At 37.2% G+C, this 22112-nt stretch overlaps 1 protein-coding gene across 2 annotated transcripts in view; it reads right to left on the reverse strand.

The window, feature by feature from the left end:
• obe (activating signal cointegrator 1 complex subunit obelus) overlaps positions 1–22112 on the reverse strand; it is a 402671-nt gene that overhangs the window by 165981 nt on the left and 214578 nt on the right. For both annotated transcript variants that reach the window (XM_090379766.1, XM_090379764.1), the window contains exons 22-23: positions 16301–16521; positions 12295–12380 (exon numbers count right to left, since the gene is read on the reverse strand). In XM_090379766.1, the coding sequence (XP_090235892.1) occupies positions 12295–12380; positions 16301–16521 (307 nt within the window). The remainder of the gene's footprint in view (positions 1–12294; positions 12381–16300; positions 16522–22112) is intronic.

The raw sequence follows: 22112 nt of genomic DNA on the forward strand, positions 1-22112 counted from the left end.
CAGCCTTTGATCCTCCTTTGTGAATTGGGGTTACATTTGTACATCTCCAGTCTATGGGTACCTCCCCCGAGTCCAAAGAAGCTCTCATAATTATGGCTAGGGGTTTGCTTACTTCCTTTGCTGCCTCCTTTAATATAACTGGATAGATCCCATCCACCCCAGGTGCCTTTTTTATGTTTATCCTCAACAATCTCTCCTCCACTTTCCTCTCAGTTATTTCAAAATCATCCAGCTCACTGCCAATGTTTACTTTACCTACATCATTCTCCTTCCTGAATAACTCGTCATGCGTGAATGTAGATGCAAAATACTCGTTTAGATTGTTAGCCACCTGAGCAGGATCCTCCACTGTTGAACCATCAATATCCAGTGGACCAATCTGATTCATCCCTTTCCTTCTTGAGTTTAAATATGTAAAGAACTCTTTTCTGTTTTTCTTTGCATCCTTTGCCAAGGATTTTTCGTAGTCTGCCTTTGCCTGCCTAATCTCCTTTGTGACTTGGTTACAGACCAACTTATATCTATCATAGGCTTCCATGTCACCCATTAATTTGTATGTATCCCATGCATTTTTCTTCTCTGCCACATGTCTCATTAGTTGATCTGACAACCATTTAGGCCTAAACCTTGAACAATATTTCTTAGTTGGTATGTAAAGCCTGGTAGCCTCCAAGATTAGTTCCTTGAATGCTTCCCATTTTGAGTTTGCTGTTGGTAACGTCATCAGTTGGTCCCACTGTATAGAATTTAAATACTGTCTCAGACCATCATAGTCGCCTTTACCAAAACAAAAACCCCTCCCTTTACCTCTGATGGTAGTTACCTCCTTGAGTTAATCCCACTTCAAAACACTGTGATCACTGCCACCTAGTGGTTCATTTATCTGCAGATTCTTAATGCATGAAGAATCACTACTGATAATCAGATCAAGAGTATTGCTCCCTCTTGTTGCCTCACGAACATGCTGATGTAGAAAATAATCATCCAATAAATCCACAAAAGCCTTGCTAGTGTGCGAGTGACCAACCCACAAATTCCAGTCAATATCTGGGAAATGAAAATCCCCCATTATAAGACTCTCTGATTTACTGGCCCACTCTGTTTCCCTGTACAATATCTTATTATACTCATCGGAGTCATTAGGCCTATAGCACACTCCTACTCTCAATTTTGATTTCCCTATGCTTATGTCACACCAAACTGACTCGACACTGCCCTGTCCATCGATGTCGACTGGCTTCACTTCCTTGGACTTTATGTGTTTCTTAATTAATAGCATAACCCCTCCTCCCCTCCTGTCCTGTCTATCCTTTCTATACACATTGTATTCCCCAAATTCCAGTTCAGCATTACTTATATCTGTGTGACACCACGTCTCTGATATACCAACAATATCTGTCTTTGATGTTTTGAGCAATACCTCAAATTCATCAAATTTATTTACCAAACTCCTAGCATTGGTGTACAAGCAGGTATACATGCACCTGTTTCTATTCTTAGCTACCCTAACACAACCCATGTGTTTACTTGTACCGCAATGACTCCCAGCAGTCTCTGAAATATCCTGCATCTTGTTTTTCAGGCTTCTGCTCATTTCAATAGAAGCAGTGCAAGAATCACTTCCACCTCTGCCAGTGGCTACTGTTAATCTATTATGTCCTTGTATCCCCCCCAACTAGCAGTTTTCCGACCCACCTAACACTGCCTGGACAGCATCAGCAAAAATTCTTGCACCCTTTCTATTTAAGTGTATCCCATCCCTGTAGAAGCAATCTCACCTGTTAACAAGTACAGTCCAGGCTGAAAAAATTCTACCCCTTGAGCCTTGCACAATCCCTCCAGGGCCGAATTGATCGACAAGGCTCTCATCATATACTCCCTCCTATTGTGTCTGGGCAGAATTGCAGACACTTTCAAATTCAAATGTAGAACATTTCAACATTCAAATGTAGAACATTTCAAATTCAGATGTAGAACATAAGCTCATACATGTGATGTATGAGCTTATGCAGCATCAGCCAAAAAAAAATAAATAAATAATCACACCATTCCCTCCAAATGCCTGTCCAGTTCCTCCTTAAATTTATTTAACCTATCAACTTCCAGAACAACAGATGGAAGATTGTTTCAGCAATTAACCACCCGCTGGCTAAAGGCAAATTTCTGCACATTTATTCTACATCTGTCTTTTCTTAATTTGAATTTATGCCCCCTTAGGTTTGTAATTTGAACAAGTGGAAGGATCCCATCAGAATTCAGCGTGCTCAACCCATTCAAGGCCTTATACACCTCAATCAGATCACCGCACAGGTGCCTAGTCTCCAGCCACTGCAATTTGCAGAACTTAAGCCTCTCTTGGTAAGAGGCTCCCTTCATTCCCCTCACCAATCTTGTTGCCCTTCTCTGTACACGCTCAAGCAAATCTACATCCTTCCTAAAATGAGGCCACCAGACTTGTACGCAGTACTCAAGGCACGGCCTGACCAATGCCTTATACAGAGGGACAATCACCTCCTTCTCCCTGCTAGCAAAATTCCTATATATTATTGACAAAACCCCATGACCTGCCCTAGCAGCCTGTCTGCATTGCTCAGAAAACTTCATATCTGACTGCACAATTACTCCCAGGTCTTTTTCATTTTCTACCACCTTAAGTGTAGTACCACACAGTTGGTACGTTTCTCTGGGGTTACTTCTACCCATATGCAGTACTTTGCATTTGTCAAGGTTGAACTTCAGTTGCCACTTCTTAGCCCATCTGCCCAAATTATCTAGATCCTGTTGCAGTAGCACACTGCCATTACTGTCATTAACAACCCTGCCAACCTTTGTGTCATCTGCAAACTTCGACATTAAGCCTGATATACCTTCATCAATATCATTGATAAATACACAAAACAACAGTGGACCCAACACCGAACCCTGTGGGACTCCACTAATAACATTAGTCCACGAAGAGCAGCACCCATTGATTACCACCCTCTGTCTTCTCCCACTTAACCATCCTTTTATCCATTGTAGCAACTTACCCTTAATACCATTCTGCTCCAATTTGTACAGCAGTCTTCCATGCGCAACAGTGTCAAAAGCTTTCCTGAAATCCAAGTATATGATATCAAAATTATTTTTTCCATCCAGTTCCTTTGTGACCACATCATAATAACCAATCAAATTTGTCAGACAAGACTTTCCCTTAACAAACCCATGCTGTGTTTGAATTATTGCTGCAGTCTTGTCTAGATGATCCTGCAATGCATCTTTAACCAGTGACTCCATTATTTTACCCGAAACAGAAGTTAAACTAACTGGTCTGTAATTACTCGTGTCACCCTTCGATCCACCTTTGTGAACTAGGGACACATTTGCACATCTCCAGTCCGTGGGAACCTCCCCTGAGTCCAAGGATGCTCTCATAATTATGGCTAAGGGTTTGCTTAGTTGCTTTGCTGCCTCCTTTAAAATAACTGGATAGATCCCATCCACCCAGGTGCCTTTCTTATGTTTAACTTCAATAATTTCTCCTCCACTTTGCTCTCAGTTATTACAAAATCATTAAGCACACTGCTACAATTTGATAACCTTCTTCCATTTTCAAACTGTAATAATTCCTCACGTGTGAATGTAGATGCAAAATACTCATTCAGTTTGTTTGCTATCTGAGCAGGATCATCAACAGTCGAACCATCGATGTCAAGTGGACCAATCATATTCATCTCCTTCCTTTTAAAGTTTATATAAGTAAAGAAATCCTTGCTGTTTTTCTTAGCATCTTTTGCCAAAGATTTCTCGTAATCCGCCTTCGCCTGCCGAACCTCCTTTGTGACCTGATTACAGACTAGCTTATATCTGCCACAGGCTTCTGCGTCACCTGATAATTTATATGCATCCCATGCATTTTTCTTCTCTGTCACGAGTCTCATTAGTTCATTTGATAACCATTTAGGCCTAAACCTTGAACGATATTTCTTAATCGGTATATAAAGTCTAGTAACTTCCACGATTAATTCCTTGAATGCTTCCCACTTAGAATTTACTGTTGGTAACATCGTCAGTTGATCCCACTGTACAGAATTTAAAAGCTGTCTGAGACCACTGTACTGCCCTTTACGGAAGCAAAAACCCTTTCCTTTAACCCTGACGGTAGTTACCTCTTTGAGTAAATCCCACTTCAGCACACTGTGATCACTGCCACCTAGTGGTTCCTTTATCTGCAAATTCTTAATACACGAATGATCACTGCTGATAACCAGATCAAGAGTGTTACTTTCTCTGGTTGCCTCTCGAACATGCTGCTGCAGAAAACAATCATCCAATAAATCCACAAAAGTCTGACTAGTGCGTGAGTGACCAATCCACAAGTTCCAGTCAATATCTGGGAAGTTAAAATCCCCCATTATAAGACATTCACTAATCACTAATTGTTCACTAATTCACTAATTGTTCCATTCACTAATCTTGTTGCCCTTCTCTGTACTCCTTCCAGCAGCTCTACATCCTTCTTGAAATGAGGCCTCCAGGCCTGTATACAGTACTCTAGGTGTGGCCTGACCATTGCCTTATACAAGGGAATAATCACCTCCTTATCCCTGCTAGAAAAATTCCTATATATCATTGACAATACACCATGAGCTACTCTTGCAGCCCATCTGCACTGCTCAGAGAACTTCATATCTGCCTGCACAACCACCCCCAGGTTCCTTTCATTCTCTACCACTGTCAGTGTAGTACCACAGAGTTGATACGTTGCTCTGGGGTTGCTGTTTCCCATATGTAGTACTTTACATTTGTCAACGTTAAACTTCACTTGCCACCTCTCAGCCCATCTGCTCAACCTTTCCAGATCCTGTTGCAGCAGCATAGTGTCAGTAGTGTCGTTGACAACCCTGCCAACCTTCGTATCGTCTGCAAACTTGGACATTAAGCTTGATATACCATCATCAATATCATTTATAAATACAGAAAACAATAAAGGACCCAATACTGAACCCTGAGGGACTCCACTAATAACATTAGTCCACGATGAGCAGTGTCCATTGATTACCACTCCTATCCTCTCCCCCTCAACCACCCCTTTATCCATAGCAGCAATTTGCCTCCAATGCCACACTGCTCCAATTTGTGCAGCAGTCTTCCATGTGCAACAGTATCAAAAGCCTTTCTAAGATCCAAGTATATAATATCAAAGTTATTCCCTGCATCCAGTTCTTTTGTTACTGCATAATAGTATCCAATCAAATTGGTCAGGCAAGACTTCCCCTTAACAAAACCATGCTGTGTCCAAGCTATAACTGAAGTCTTGTCTAGATGATCCTGCAGTGCTTCTTTAACCAGTGCTTCCATTAATTTTCCAGGAACAGAAGTTAAACTCACAGGTCTATAATTACTTGTGTCAGCCTTTGATCCTCCTTTGTGAATTGGGGTCACATTTGCACATCTCCAGTCCATGGGTACCTCCCCTGAGTCCAAGGAAGCTCTCATAATTATGGCTAAGGCTTTGCTTACTTCCTTTGATGCCTCCTTTAATATAACTGGATAGATCCCATCCACCCCAGGTGCCTTTCTTGTGTTTATCTTCAACAATTTCTCCTCCACTTTACTCTCAGTTATTACAAGATTCTCTAGCTTACTGCCAGAGTTGAATACACCTCTGGCATTCCCCTCGCTGAATAACTCCTCATGTGTGAATGTCGATGCAAAATATTCATTTAGTTTGTTAGCTACCTGAGCAGGATCATCAACAGTTGATCCATCGATATCAAGTGGACCAATCTGATTCATCCCCTTCCTTCTAGAGTTTACATAAGTAAAGAACTCTTTGCTGTTTTTCTTCGCATCCCTTGCCAAGGATTTCTCGTAATCTGCCTTCGCCTGCCTAATTCCTTTGTAACTTGGTTACAGATCAACTTGTATCTATCATAGGCTTCTGTGTCACGTGTTAATTTGTATGTATCGCATGCATTTTTCTTTTCTGCCATATGTCTCATTAGTTCATCTGACATCCATTTAGGCCTAAACCTTGAACAATATTTCTTAGTTGGTATGTAAAGCCTAGTAGCTTCCAAGATAAGTTCTTTGAATGCTTCCCATTTTGAATTTGCTGTTGGTAACATCATCAGTTGATCCCACTGTATGGAATTTAAATACTGTCTCAGACCATTGTAGTCACCTTTACGAAAGCAATAACCCTTCCCTTTACCCCTAATGGTAGTTACCTCTTTGAGTAAATCCCACTTCAGAACACTGTGATCACTGCCACCTAGTGGTTCATTTATCTGCAGATTCTTAATGCATGAAGAATCACTACTGATAATCAAATCAAGAGTATTACTCCCTCTAGTTGCCTCCCAAACATGCTGATGTAGAAAACAATCATCCAATAAATCCACAAAAGCCTTACTAGTGTGTGAGTGACCAGCCCCAAATTCCAGTCAATATCTGGGAAATTAAAATCCCCCATTATAAGACTCTCTGATTTACCGGCCCACTATTTCTCTGTACAGTTTCTTATTATACTCATCAGAGTCATTAGGCCTATAGCACACTCCTACTCTCAATTTTGATCTCCCAATGCTTATGTCACACCAAACTGACTTGACACTGCACTGTCTGGCGATGTCGACTGGCTTCACTTCCTTGGATTTTATGTTTCTTAACTAATAGCATAACCCCTCCTCCCTTCCTATCCTGTCTATCCTTTCTGTAGACATTGTACTCTCCAAATTCCAGTTCTGCATTCCTTATATCTGTGTGACACCACGTCTCTGAAATCCCAACAATATCTGCCTTTGATGTTTTGAGCAATACCTCAAATTCATCAAATTTATTTACTAAACTTCTAGCATTGGTGTACACGCAAGTATACATGCACCTGCTCTTCCTCTTAGCCACCCTAACACAACCCATGTGTTTACTTGTACCCACATGATTCCCAGCAGTCTCTGAAATATCCTGCATCTTATTTTCCAGGCTGCTGCTCATTCCAATAGAAGCAGTGCAAGAATCACTTTCTCCTCTGCCAGTGGCTACTGTTAATCTATTAGTCCTTGTATCATCCCCAATCTAGCAGTTTTCCAACCCATCCCTGTAGAAGCAGTCTCTCCTATTAACAAGTACAGACCAGGCAGAAAAAAATTCTACCCCTTGAGCCCTGCACAATCTTTCCAGGGCCAAATTGATCGACAGGGCTCTCATCATATACTCCCTCCTATCGTGTCTGGGCAGAATTGCAGACACTTTCAAATTCAACCCTAATTCATGGCTTTTTTTCTTCAGTGACCTGTACTTGCTAAGTAATTCCGCTGGTCTCCTACTCTTAATATCATTAGTGCCAACGTGTACAACTATATCACCTTTTGTGCCCTTAAAAGATATCTGCTCTACAACGTCATCAACCTTTGCCCCTGGCAGACATACCCTGGTCCTGTTCCACCTATCCTTTTTACAAAGCATGTTTCCCGTTTCCCTGACAATAGAGTCACCAACAACTACTAGTTCCTTTGGGATCAGCGCATTCTGCCTTGGGGGTTGCCGCTGTGTTGCACCATTCCCATTAGCTTGAGCCTTTTGCTTTGCTGCTCTGGTTTGAGTCATAATTTCGATTTACTTTCAATAAAATTTCAATTTCAGTACAAAATTAAATCCTAAACTTGTATCCCAACACAGTTTTAACGTATATTTATGTTTCAGTAACGAGTGTTATCTACGAGTGTTATCTATGAAATATTTGTTTCAGTAATGAGCGTTATCTACGAAATATTTATGTTTCAGTAACGAGCGTTATCTACGAAATATTTATGTTTCAGTAACGAGCGTTATCTACGAAATATTTATGTTTCAGTAACGAGTGTTATCTACGAAATCCCTTTATATAACTTCCGTATCATTATTTATTTTTACTAATTATTTATGTTACATAACCTAAGTGGTTATATGTATAGTTAAAAGTACAATTTAATTGCCAATGAAGTTCGACAAGATTAATAGATTTTACTGATTAATTTTCGCGTAACAATGGCGGCTATTTACGAATGGTAAACACGTGGATTTGATACCCTTTCCAATACTAAGTGATACCTACAAAATCTCTATCTAAGTTACTTTAAACTTAAGTACCGTAAATAGGAATATAAAGCTACTCTAGAAAATAGTTAATATGTCAATTTAAACTAATAAAGCAGAAAATAAATCAGAAAAAACTTCTCTGTTCCAAGAGCGGCAGAAAGGCACGTCCGCACAGGCAACTCTCGTCCTCGTCAGGACCCGTTGGTATGTTTCTCTGGGGTTACTTCTACCCATATGCAGTACTTTGCATTTGTCAAGGTTAAACTTCAGTTGCCACTTCTTAGCCCATCTGCTCAAATTATCTAGATCCTGTTGCAGTAGCACACTGTCATTACTGTCATTAACAACCCTGCCAACCTTTGTATCATCTGCAAACTTCGACACTAAGTTGATATGCCTTCAACAATATCATTGATAAATATACAAAACAACAGTGGATCCAAAACTGAACCCTGAGGGACTCCACTAATAACATTAGTCCACGAAGAGCAGCACCCATTAATTACCACCCTCTGTCTTCTCCCACTCAACCATCCTTTTATCCATTGTAGCAACTTACCCTTAATACCATTCTGCTCCAATTTGTACAATAGTCTTCCATGCGCAACAGTGTCAAAAACTTTCCTGAAATCCAAATATATGATATCAAAATTATTTTTTCCTTCCAGTTCCTTTGTAACCACATCATAATATCCTATCAAATTTGTAAGACAAGACTTTCCCATAACAAACCTATGCTGTGTCTGAATTATTGCTGCAGTCTTGTCTAGATGATCCTGCAAATGCATCTTTAACCAGGGACTCCATTATTTTACCTGGAACAGAAGTTAAACTAACTGGTCTGTAATTACTCGTGTCACCCTTCGATCCCCCCCCCCTTTGTGAATTGGGGATACATTTGCACATCTCCAGTCCATGGGGACCTCCCTTGAGTCCAAAGATGCTCTCATAATTATGGCTAAGGGTTTGCTTAGTTGCTTTGCTGCCTCCTTTAATATAACTGGATAGATCCGATCCACCCCAAGTGCCTTTCTTATGTTTAACTTCAACAATTTCTCCTCCACTTTGCTCTAAAAGTGATGGTAGCTGTTTGGAGTAGCATTTGTTTTGTTGAGGCTAGTTCCAGATCCAGGTGTGGCCAACACGAGTGGAGGACCCTTAGCCCTTTATGAATCCTGCTTTTATGCTTCTGAAGTAATATGGGGTGAAGTAGAGTAGTATACTCAAATATTTCAGCTTCCTATATACAGATGGAGTGAGTTTGTTTTTCCATGTGCAGGGACACATCAAGGATCAGTAGTGATTTGTCTCTTTTCTATAGTGAAGTGGATTTCTCTGTCTCTACTGTTTAAGAATGTCTCTAGGTTGTTGTTGTGCCTGTGTGGCCATGCTATGAGCATGTCACCAAAATAAAGTATAGCCACAAGATAGATAGGTTTCAGAATGGCCTCCTTCAGTGTTTTGTTTTCAGAATAAACTATAAATGGTTCTCACAATTTGGGGGAATACAGGGTTTCCCTATGTTACACCCTCTGTATTGTGTGTATAGAAGACTGCTGTGCAAAAATATGATTGACTTGTAGAAAGGGTCAGTAATGTTTGTTGTGTCATCTATGATGAACCGTGCATTGTCCATTAATGTATAATGCACTTCTTAGTTTGTTTAATCTCATAAACTCAAGTTTTGAGACATGTGGTCACATGACACAACTTTTATTGAATTGCTTCTTGTTTTTTTGTTATGCATAATTCCATACACATATAAATAAAATATTCAATAACCTAAAATATGCTGTTTTCATACACGATTAATACTGACTTATTTTTGTATCTCAACTATTAAAAGCATATAATGTATCTGGCAATAGTGTTTTTTTTTTTCTGCTTCAAACAAAAATAATAAAGGTAAAATATGATATTCATACCATATGTTTATTTTAAAAAAACTTTACTGTTATAAGTAGATGTATATGATCATTTTCTATCCAAAATTGAAATGCTTATGTGAAATAATACAGTACAACATTCACTCACTCTAAATCTAAAAGATAATTTTTACATTTTTAACAAGTACCTTTTGATTTTCAAATAAGAGATTTTAAAATTACAGAGTTTAGAAGTCTATAATGTGTTATTTGTCCATAAGTTATTTAATAAGTTATTTGTCCTTGAATTATATTTTTCCTAGTCAAATAAGTACTATATGCACTATATATGCCAAATATCATATACCAGTAATGGTAATGCTCAATTTTTTCATCAATCCCAAATTCCACAAAACAGTCAACATAATGAATGAATTTTGATGAAGGATCTACACAAATTTTTATTTGGGTTGAATCAATCGAATAATAATTGAAAAAGTAAAAATGTATGTTAATCACTCTCTTACCCTGTGGATACACTACTGAAAACTTCTCTGTACTTACATAAGAAATAAGCAATACTTCAAATCATAGCGGTTGCCATGAGATTTTAGGCACTTCTAATCTGAATTTTGATGTCTGTCATAGAGAGAATCATGTACAGCTGACCACGTTCAAAAATAGGCTTATTTTGTTCTGTGCAAAGACAAATAAGACAATGTTTGCCCAAAATTTGTTGATTGCCATACTGAAAGTCAACTATATGGGAAACTGTTTTCTATTGAGAACAAAGGGCAAATCATGGCTATCTTTCTTATTCAATATTACATGGGGAATAGCAATGATGTTACAATTTCTTGCTGAATAGTCAATGATTGATTTATGCTTTCTCCTCAGCACTGCCCTCATTAGTTTGTTTGTTTGGGTTTTATTAGCGTATTAGCAAATAAGGCTAAAATGCACCTAGCCCTCATTAGTATCATATATATATATATATAGAGTGTTGATATATTGCCACATTTCTGTAGATTTTTGTGTTTTTGACTAAATTTATATTTTCTCAAACATATTTTGGAAGTGAAGGTGTGAAAAGAGCAAGGAGAGTTATGGCAATGAAACAGAAATAAAAGTGTTTGATACATGAACGTGGAAAGAGAGCATGGTGGCATCAGTAGAGTGCTGAGGGATTTGAGAAGTAAAATGAGTCAATAATCCATTCTCAGTTTTTTTTCAAAGGAAAAAATCTACCACATGTGCTCAAACCCCAACCAAGATGTTGTTGTATCAAATGAGGGGAATAGCCTATGAGGATAATCAACACTGTGTGTACGTACATATGCATAACTTATTCCATTGTGATGATGTGATGTGGTAGTTGTTGGCGCATCGGCTTCTGTGGCCATATTGCACCTCCCAAGGTTTTTGCAGTACTTTGATCCAAGCCCGAGGCGGGAATCGAACCCGCGACCTTTGGGTTGCCGGGCAGGTACTTTACCCACTCGGCTAGCCCGGTCGGCAACTTATTCCATTGCCTTGTTCTAATTTTATTTCTTATCGTATTGTCAGCCTTATCGTTTATGTTAAATAAATAGAAAAATTAAATTTGCTGTGCTTTTTTTTCATATATTTTATTGCCACATTTATTATTTTTTCCTAACTGCCTACTTTCTATGGGACCTTAGTCTTCCCAACTAGAGTTGGCAAAGATTACTGTATTAAAAACAGTAAGCGGTTCAACAGTGACACTGTGGTATTCCATCCATAAAATTAGTCCATGAAGAGCAGTAGCCATTTATAACTATTCTCTATCTCCAGTTAATAAATCCACAGCAGTAACTTACCCACAATGCCACACTGCTCCAGTTTATACAACAATTACTCATGTGGAACAGTACCAAAAACATCACTGAAATCTAAATACTCTAAGTACACTGAATAATACTTGGGGGGTTAAAAAAAATTATACCATAATCAGAGATTTTATACATTTATTTGTCTTCTGGGAATGTCTCCTCGTTATAACATGCAGTTGTATCACTGGACTTTCAGACTTATTTTCAGAATGCATTATGTCTAAAAGTCAAGGACTGCCATTAATTTCAAGATTGTCCAACTCTTTTCCAACAAGAAAGAAATTAAATACTCTGTATGTGTTTCATTGGTAAGGGATAATATCTTCATTCTATTTTTCTGTCAAATTTAAAAAAAAAAAAAAGCATTTTTAGCAATTTTATATATGCCTATTTTGTACTGAAGAAGTATGCTTTGGAACTCAGTTGTATTAATTTTCTTATGAGTGTCAATAAATGACAATATTTTATTAGTGTATGTCAATTAGCATAATTCATGAAAATAAATATGTACTTACTTTTTATCTAGTCTTTTTTCTAAACGATCTTTCCAGTCATCGATCCTTTCTCGAACAAGGGCCTTCAGTGGTGCAATATACACTGCCTTTAAATAGCATCACATTAATTAGTACATGCATTTAATTAGAACCGTATTCTATAATCAGAATGGTTTATGTAATTAGCACATCTTTTGGACTATACTTATAGTGAACAATGTTTTGTTGTTTTGAACAGGTAGCATCCACATATATGCAGTGCTGACACAATACTTTTTGAAAAGACAGCACATGTCCCTATATGACATGCACCATACTGCTATCATAAAAGTACTTGACAACTCTTTAAATTTTGCTAGTCAAATAAGAAGAGCTTAAAGCTGAATACAGGCAACCCCTGTATAACATGGTACGTCTACAACACGGTTTCACTCTAACATGATTGATAAATTGTGGCAATCCTCGCACAACATGGTACTTATATAACACAGTTTGAGAATTGCGGGCAATCTCGCATAACACGGGATTTTTGTGCCGGGAAAACCCTACTATTATGTTAGATGTAATTTTAAACGTTTCCATTCCTTTTTGTGAATCCCTGCTGTTCACTCGCTGGTCGTTATCGCCTTCATGATATTTTTCTAAAACACATTTCTGGAGGTCACTACCATAAAACGATAAAAGCAATTTGCAGTTTCCGGTTTATTGGTCTTTTCTGTTAGTGTAATAAATTTTAAATGGGTAGTAAACTCAATCTTCTTGCATTTGCTATAGTACTGATAGCTGGAATTCTGTGAGTTTTCACGTTATTATGGTGGAATGTGTTTCCCCTTTCATGAAATATAAAAAACATAAATAAATTTTCAGAAACTCATTACTCCGTATCTCACTTGTGCGTATCGTGTTTGTTGCAACTTGTGCATGCCAAAAAAAAAAAAAAAAGCAGTGAACAAAAATATCAATTAGTTAGTATGTACATATTACAGTATGTATTAATTAAGCTATGCACGTAAGCATAAATTTATTTTTATTTTGCTAACTGAAAAATATTCTTCCAATTTTCACACGTATCATTTAACTTTGTTAATTGGTAAGGTAATAAAGTTAAATTTGTGCTTTATATCTTTAAAGCAGGGGTCCACTGTATTTTGTTGGGAAATCCCTGGGTTCTGTGCTATTGAACTTGTGCTTGTTTGAGACCATAAAAAAATTGTGACTTCGAAGCGTGCAGATCGTGACTTTTAAAGAGAGCAAAAGGTACATGAAATTTAGATGCTGCAGAAGAGATTGTGCTTAGCAGCAATGAAGAGGAAGAAAATTAAATTAATGTACATTATCTGACATATAAGTATCACAATTTGTAAGGTAAGACATTTGTTCGGTTATTACTATTTAAGTTACTACTATTATAAAAATAAAGTTAAAATATTAAGTTATTACTACTATAAAAATTAAGTTTCTGATAGTTATAAAAATTGGCGTATTTTTGTTAGTTTTTGGCACGTACCCCCCCTTTTGTACTGGTTCTTAGCCCCCATGTAACACGGTTTCACACAGCACAAGATTTTGTAGGAACAAAACTACCGTGATATACGAGGGTTAGTTGTACATGTCTCATATTAATGAGCAAGAAATTCCAGTAAGTGGCTGTGGAATGCAGAATACCTTACCAGGAAGAAGGATCTAAACAAACTAAAACAACTCTTCTCAAGTCAATATCTCAGTCAAAAACTAAAGGATTTAGATCGGTGAAGAACAAAGTCAAGTAAGTAAAAGGCTTCCAGAACCAATCCATCATATGAGAAATTTTTGATTAGCTAAATCCTTAGCCACTTTCCATAATACAGAGGTACTATGCTGTGCTGGTAACACAATTGAGCACAACATCTTTATTTTCACAATAATAAGTAGCATGTCTTCCAACAAGAATTATGTGATTGAGATAGTTCAGTTCACTGGTATAGGTGTTAAGGAGGCAGGGATAAAAATATGCATGAAGCTAAGTGTCACGAGGCTTAAGAGCCTGTAAATGTATGTGAAAAGGATGTACCAAAATGCAGCATATTTTGCATTCAGTTTCTCTGCAACTGCCTCATAGTATAAACTATATAATTTCTTTCCTGTCAATACAATTTTGCATACAATACAACTCTTTAACCAATGACTTCATTACTTTCCTCAGCACAGAAGTCCAGGTCCGTAATTACTAACCTCACCTTCTGAACCCTCTTCATGAACAGGAAAGACATTCACACATCTCCAGTCTGTAGACACCATCCCCAAATGCTCTCATAATTATGGACAATTTGGAAATTCTCGTTCACCTTCTTCTCAGGTGTCATAAAATCTTTTATCTCCCAGTTACAATTAGGTATACTTTTGATATCCCCATCCCTAAAAATCTCTTCATTTGTGAATGTAGATGTAAAATATTTATTCAGTTCGTCAACAACTATACAGGATCATCAACAGTTATACCAATCACCTCCAGTGACCAATGTATTCACTTTTCTTTCTAGTTTTAACATAAGCAAAGAATTCTTTGCTACTTTTCTTGTGTTGTTAGCTAGTAACTTTGATGCAGACTTGTGTATTCCTGATAATTTATAATCATCCCATGCATTTTTTTTCTGTGTCACAATCTTATCAGTTTGGCAGACATCCATTTAAGTCTAAACCTTCAATAATATCTCTTAGTTGTCATAAAGAGCTCTTTAAAAGCCTCTAGAATTACCTTCCTAATCATTTCAACATTTGTTAACATCAGCTGGCCCTGCTGTAAAGAAGTTAAAAACTAGTTAAGACAATGTAATCACCTTTATGCAAGCTCCCTTTCTTTACCTTCAGCAGTAATTATATCTTTAAATAAATCCTATTGATCATCAGGGTAAATTCTAACAACATTGATTTACATGGCACTCATTTTTGGATGAACATCATGGTAAAGTTTGGAGAAACTCAAGCTTTTGCACTAGGCATTTCAAAGGCATATTTCCTTTTAAAAACAATAGCTGACATCATCAGAGTATGATTCAAGCAGAATGAATTAAATGCCTTACAGTTTCCAAATAAAACATTAAAAAATGTATCAGGTGGGAAAACGTCATTATAATAATACACTGCGTATTTTTTATCATGGACTTTTTATGTGGAAAAATATTTTACCCGGGAAACTTCATATGCGGGAAAATAATACATTACAATATATAGAGTTGAAATTGGGACATAAGAAACCAAATCTAGTACAGAGGAAAACTTATTATGCAGAATTTCTTATTTGTGTTCTACTGTATAATGGTTCTAATATTAGTTGTACCCTAGTAAAATACCAAAAATTTCCAAAAACAATTACTGTGACATTATTCATTGAATGTTTTACTAATGGGAAAGGCATAGGTTTGTCCCCAAAGAATCCCATAGTTAAAAAAATCCCTAATGAGAATTGTATATGAAAACAATCATAAAAATTTAATTCATTCCCCCCATTAACAGTATTTTTGTTGTATGGTTACATGGTAGCATTTCATAAAATGCTACTTTATTTATAGACAAATTATTTATTGAAAAAAAAAAAAGGTAAAATAAATATTTAGAAAATTAGAAATAAGAAATATATATTTAACATAGGTGAAGATTGAACCTGTAATCTCTAAAATGGTAACCTTTACTTTAATTGCTAGACCGTGAGAACCGATATTGAGAGGTGAACTACAAATATTAATAAAGATCAAAGCAAATTTTCTCAGGGGTTTAGAGAAAATAAAATCTTATTCTTGTTTTCTTTTTCTTCCATATGCATGTTATAGGGAACAGGTGAAACGGATTACTGTTTGCAGTACACAACTACCTGCATTGTGCCACAAATTTTTAACTTTCAAAATGGTGATTAATGAAAACACTAAAGAGCATATCTAGTTAACTAAGTAACCACTAACAGAGATGAATCAAAAGATTAGAGTCATTAAAATATTAGCAAAAAATATTTTACCATATATAGTTTCTGCTTAATAAAATGTTCCCAACTCACCTTAGTATCTGGATATTTCAGAAAAATACGAAACATTGCAATTTCGGCAGCAATAGTTTTACCAGAGCCTGTAGGTGCACCCAAAAGAACATTGGTATCTGTGTGATACAATGTATGAAATAACTGAGTTTGAATGGGATTAAAATGAGAAAAATTATACAGCATTTCAAAGTTGGCATTGTGTAATGATGTCACTGGCAGAGGTTTCAAATTTAAGAGGTCTATAAAAAACAAACAAACAAAAGAAGATATAGATAATAATATATACACAGACAAAAATAAGAGAAAATTTTAATATTCAATGTAAAACTATTACAAAGCTTTAAGAAAGTAAGTAATCATTCATATCAATTATGATAAATGCATGTACAAATTCAACTTATTATTTCAGTGGTCCTAGAGTTTACATACCATTACAACGAATACCATTTTAACAAAAATTCCACTATAACAAAAATATTTCTAGACCCCAGCTGACTTCCCTTATCATCAGTGCTTTCTAAGTTTTGCTTGAATGAAATAATTTATGAAAAATGCAGTGCAATGAATTATTTTCAATCTATCAATACCTAAATCTAGTGGTTTACAATGAAATAAAAACTTTATAGGAGATTTATGAATGGCACTATCAGCACTGGCAAATAATACAAGAAAGAAGGCATATACAGCATCAGCCAAAAAAAAAAAAAAAAACCACGACACCTCTCATTTCACCTATTTATTCCTTCCATTAGTTTGTCTAGTTTTTCCTTGAATTTATTTAAACTATCAATTTCCACAACAACAGATGGAAGTTTGTCCAACACCCACCCATTGCCTAAAGGCAAACTTCTGAACATCTATTCTGCAACCATTCTTCCTCAATTTGAATTTGTGTCCCCTCGTGTGTGCGCGCGTATGTGTGTGTGTGGTCTGGGCAAGAGGAAGAATCCTATCAGCATTGAGCTTGCTCAATCCATTCAAAGCCTTAAAACGCTTCAATCAGGTCACCTCACTGTTGCCTAGTCTCCTTATGCTGCAATTTGCAGAACTGTGTAGTGCATATTGTAAATACATTATGGAAGTACAGTAGAACTTGGTTATAACGAGCACAGAAATAACGAGATCATGGCTATAACGAGCAAAAAACCATAATGATTTTAATTTACCCATATTCCCATACAATTGTTCACTGTTATAATGAGCATACTACACAGATATACTGTACAAATTTTGGTAACTATGCAATTTTTAATTGTTCGGGTAGTCGAAAAAACCCAATTCTTGGAATAGACAAAAATGAAAAGCGAGACTTAGCTTTTATGACCACCCACATTGCAATGGATTGAATGAGCAGCTGGTTTATGACCTTGTCCTTTCGGGGATGGAGACTATAGAATAGTGCTCTGCTTGTCGCATTACCCTATTTAGATTGTCTTGTATAGACTTGAACTTAAACTAGTGCAAATGATTTGGTAAGGGATTTAAATGATTGGTGTCAGACACACAAGCTTGAAATTTCAATTATAAAAACAAAACAAATGTTAGTTAAGGGTAGACTGGACCAAAATAGACCCCCAAATGTGAGATTACTGGTGAGATTACATAAAATTTACCAATTTTATGTCCATAAAATTGGTAAATACAAATATTTAGGTGTCATGTTGGAAAATAAATTCCAGTTTATTTCCCATGCAAAGTTTATATTATGTAAGGTTAAAACTTTGACTGGCATGTTGATCAAAATTGGGTATAAAATGGGGTATAAAATCTGCCATGCTTAAACAATATTATAAGAGTATTTTTATTCCCATAGTATGTTATGCTGCAAGGCATGGGAGCCCAGCATAAGTAGATCTTTGGTAAATAGGTACTTAACACAGGCACAAAGGTTCTTTCTTATAGCTGCATCTAGATCTTGCCAGACAATATCCACTTTGGCAATTCAGGTTTTGTCTGGTAAATTACCAATTAAGTATGAGGTTATCCTTAACTGCTTACAGTATCACAGAAGGAAAGGGCTGCCCGTGGTACTTAATCAGTATTCCATCAGTTGAGACCTCTCTACAAAAGATGATATATCTGGAATAAAGACTGAATTTATGGGAGAATGGCAAAACAAATGGTTAAATGCATGGTTAAACGAATGGTGTTTGTTTAGTTATATCCCATAGTGTATATTGTGTATGATGGGTGTTGAATTGTTAGTGTGTGTGTTTGAATAAGGGTGAGGTTGATCCTAAGGTCAACGGGTTGGATTTGTTTCTCACTGCGGTCCCAGTTCTAGTGTGGCAGGACACGTATTTTGGCTTGCACTATAGGTGTATATTCAATTAGTTTTAGAACTTGGACTGCAATTACATTTATGGTTTGACCTTGGACTGTAATTTGGTTAGTTTTGTATATTAGTCTTGGCTGTAGTCAATTATGTATGCAGAAGGGTATTGCAATGATAAATAGGTTGTTAAAATTTTATTGTGGCTGCAGATGGGCAGCTGGATGTTTCCGGTTTAGTTTAAACTAAAACTTATTCTTAGGCTTTGCTAACTTAGCAGCGTAAGTGTAATTGTATAGAGTAATGTATATAATTAATTATTGATTTTGTATTGCCCACTAGTATTATCTCTTTCTCTCTACTTCTACTTTCTTCTTTTCAGGGATGCCTCTTCATTTCATCCCCTTGCTTTCTATCCACTTTCCTACCTTACCATTTCCCATACTATTCCTTCTATTTTCCTTTCTTTGAAAATTCTGGGTGCCCAGGCTTGCCTGGGAGCCCCAGTAAGTGTCTCAGATGGATAGTGGACCCTGGTGCACCTCCTTGTGGCCAAGGTTGGGAGTCGGGGTAGGGAACCTGGTGTCCCATGCCCCTCTGGATGCGAAGTCGCCAGATGCCAGCACTCAACATAACAATACACACACTTACACACTTACACACACACACACACACACACACACACACACACACACACACACACACACACACACACACACACACACACACACACACACACACACACACACTTGCCAGCCTTGGCATTATGCCTTTTCAGATGCTACAGTGGTACATGGAGGACCCTGAAGACCGCAATCAAACACACACACACCTTGACCTTGTCTTTTATTTACTGAACCATAAATTTATTTTGGAACTTCTATGAATTTTATCAATGGGACTTCCAAGAATTTTGGAAATGGGACTTCTAAGAACTTTGTATGCAGATCACTTTACAGTCATTTTAAATAAAAATCGGTTAGACACGAACCTTTCCTTTGGAAATAAATGTCTACTAACAAAAGAAAGTGTCTCTCGATTCGCAAAAAAGTTAAAATTATTCATGAGTTAGAACGTGGTGCAAAAAATGTTGAAGCATGCATTGTTGTCGTCGAATTTAATGACGCGAACCTTTCTGATGGTGAATATGAAATACCAGCTTCATTAATATAACTATATTTTATGATATATTCCTATACGATTTAGGAAAGTAAACAGTTCTTCTTTATTAGGATCATCTTCCAGAATCTGCAATAAATTTATTGATGACTGTGTATTAGCAATTGATTTAAAGGTGTTTAAGCGGATGTTTTGAAAGTGGGGACAGTCCACTAACAAATGGCAAATGGTCAGTTGTACTTGACATGATGTACATTTGGGGAGCACTGTCATTGGCTAATAGATACAGGTGAGTGAGGTGCGTATGTCCAATCCTTAGCCTTCCTGGGGAGCCATAGCTTTGGTTCTGGTCTTATTTGGTAAAGTGTTTGTTTCCTAGATAACCTCTCCAGATTATTGACCAGCTATTGTAACATGCTTTAGGGACGATAGGTTTGAAATCGGTACATGGAACTTGACAATTCTGTAAAATAGAAGTATCTGGTTGTTTGGCTGCAAGATTTGCTTTTTCATTTCCTGCTACCCCAGAATGCCCTGGGATCCAGCAGAATGCCACAGTTTGGTTTGATTCATTACACAAAAGTAATTTAAAATGGATTTGTTTTATTACAGGGTGAGAGGAGATGGTATTAGTATTTATGGCTGAGATAGCAATAAGTGATTCAGCGTACATTAAAGCAGACGGAATTAAATATTCAATAATGTGACCCAAAGCTAAGCATAGAGCTCAGCAGTGAAGATACTGCTTTCTACTAGCAATGAGGCAGAAGTGCTGCATGACGGGAATATTGCTGCAGCACCTACTTGGGTCTCAGTTTTTGGTCCATCTGTATAGATTTCACATGTGTTTGAATTAGAAAGAGTGTAAGTAAGTTGCATGTAACTGTGCGATACTGGAAGGCGACAGGGTGTTCTTTCCCAACTGTTGAAAGTAGTCATCATATATTGCACAGATATTTGGTCCAGGGTGGATCTGGTGGTGTCATGTCCTGAAATATATTACCGATTTCTATATTCCATGATTGAGCCAGTTCCTTAAATCTAAGTGGAGCGGGTCAGTTTTCATTAGGTTTGCTGTTGTAAAATTACTCGCATTCAGTATTGTATCGACATCAACAAGGGTGAGAGGGAAGACTGCAGATTTTTGCGGCATACATCAGAAGTAATGTTTTTCTGTGAAGATGTAAGGGCGGTTCATGGACTTCGATGTAAAGGCTCTGAACCAGAGAGGTTCTGAATGCCCCTAGAGAGACTCTCAAAGCACTGTGCTGGATGGTGTTTAATCGTTCTAAAGACTTTTCCTCGCAGAATCATATACTGGGGAGCCATAGTCCAAGCGAGACCCGATGAGAGCTCTATAAAGATGGATGAGGGTATGATGATCAGCGCTCGATGACATGGATGACACACACACATTGGAGGATGTTTAATTTCTTCAAGCAGATGATTCGAAGGTAGGCCACATGCTTGAAAGTTCAGTTTCCTGTCTAGTATCAGGCCAAGGAAACGGACAATGTGAACAAGAGGAACTGGCACGTTATTTATCCTTAGCTCTGGATCACAATGAAGTGACTGAAGTTTGCAGATATGAGTAGTAGTAGTGGATTTCTGTTCAGCGAGATGATATCCATTGCGTAAGGTCCAGGATTGAATTTTCGTTAAAGCAATTTGTAGCTGTCTTTCAATAGTATTCATGCTTTGTGATTGGCAGGAAATGGTGAGATCGTCAGCATACATGTATACTTCAATCGTTTTTGGAAGTTCTTCCAAAATATTGTTGACCCTAATTGAAAATAGGGTTGGACTCAATATGGGACTCTGTGGGACACCCTCTCGTTAATGTGAGATGTTGACAGCATGTTTTTAAATCGGACTTGAAATGTACACACTTTTAAAAAGTTCTGAATTATTAAAAGGAGATGGCCTCTCAGCCCCAACTGATGTATATCTTTAATAACACCATGTGGTGTCAAATGCTTTATGAATATCCAGGTTGACCATTACTAGGTTGACATTACCATTACTTTGTCTCCTGACAAAGGCATTACGAATGTTGGATTCAATTTTTACAAGTAAATCTAGGGTGGACCTGTTTTTACGGAAGCCATATTGGTGAAAGGAGATTTTTGGAGTCTAGAATCCAGGTGAGCCTTTTATGCACCATCCTTTCAAAGATTTTGCCCAAACAGCTTGTCAATGATATTGGTCTGTAATTCTGAACTAGAGAAGGATCTTTGCCTGGTTTTGGAACAGCACAAATATAGGAATGACGCCATGACAGAGGATATGTATTTTCTGAGAAGATTCGGTTATAAAAGAGTAATAGTATGTAGAGATCGACTTCACAAAGATGTTTCAGCATACTGTAGTGAATGCCATCTAGTCCTGCTGCACTGTTCGGAGATTTGCTCAAAGATTCTCTTATTTAACCCCGGGGAC

Source organism: Mastigoproctus giganteus, chromosome 8 (assembly GCF_048544385.1).
Source record: "Mastigoproctus giganteus isolate SK-2022 chromosome 8, ASM4854438v1, whole genome shotgun sequence".
NCBI lineage: Eukaryota > Metazoa > Arthropoda > Arachnida > Uropygi > Thelyphonidae > Mastigoproctus > Mastigoproctus giganteus.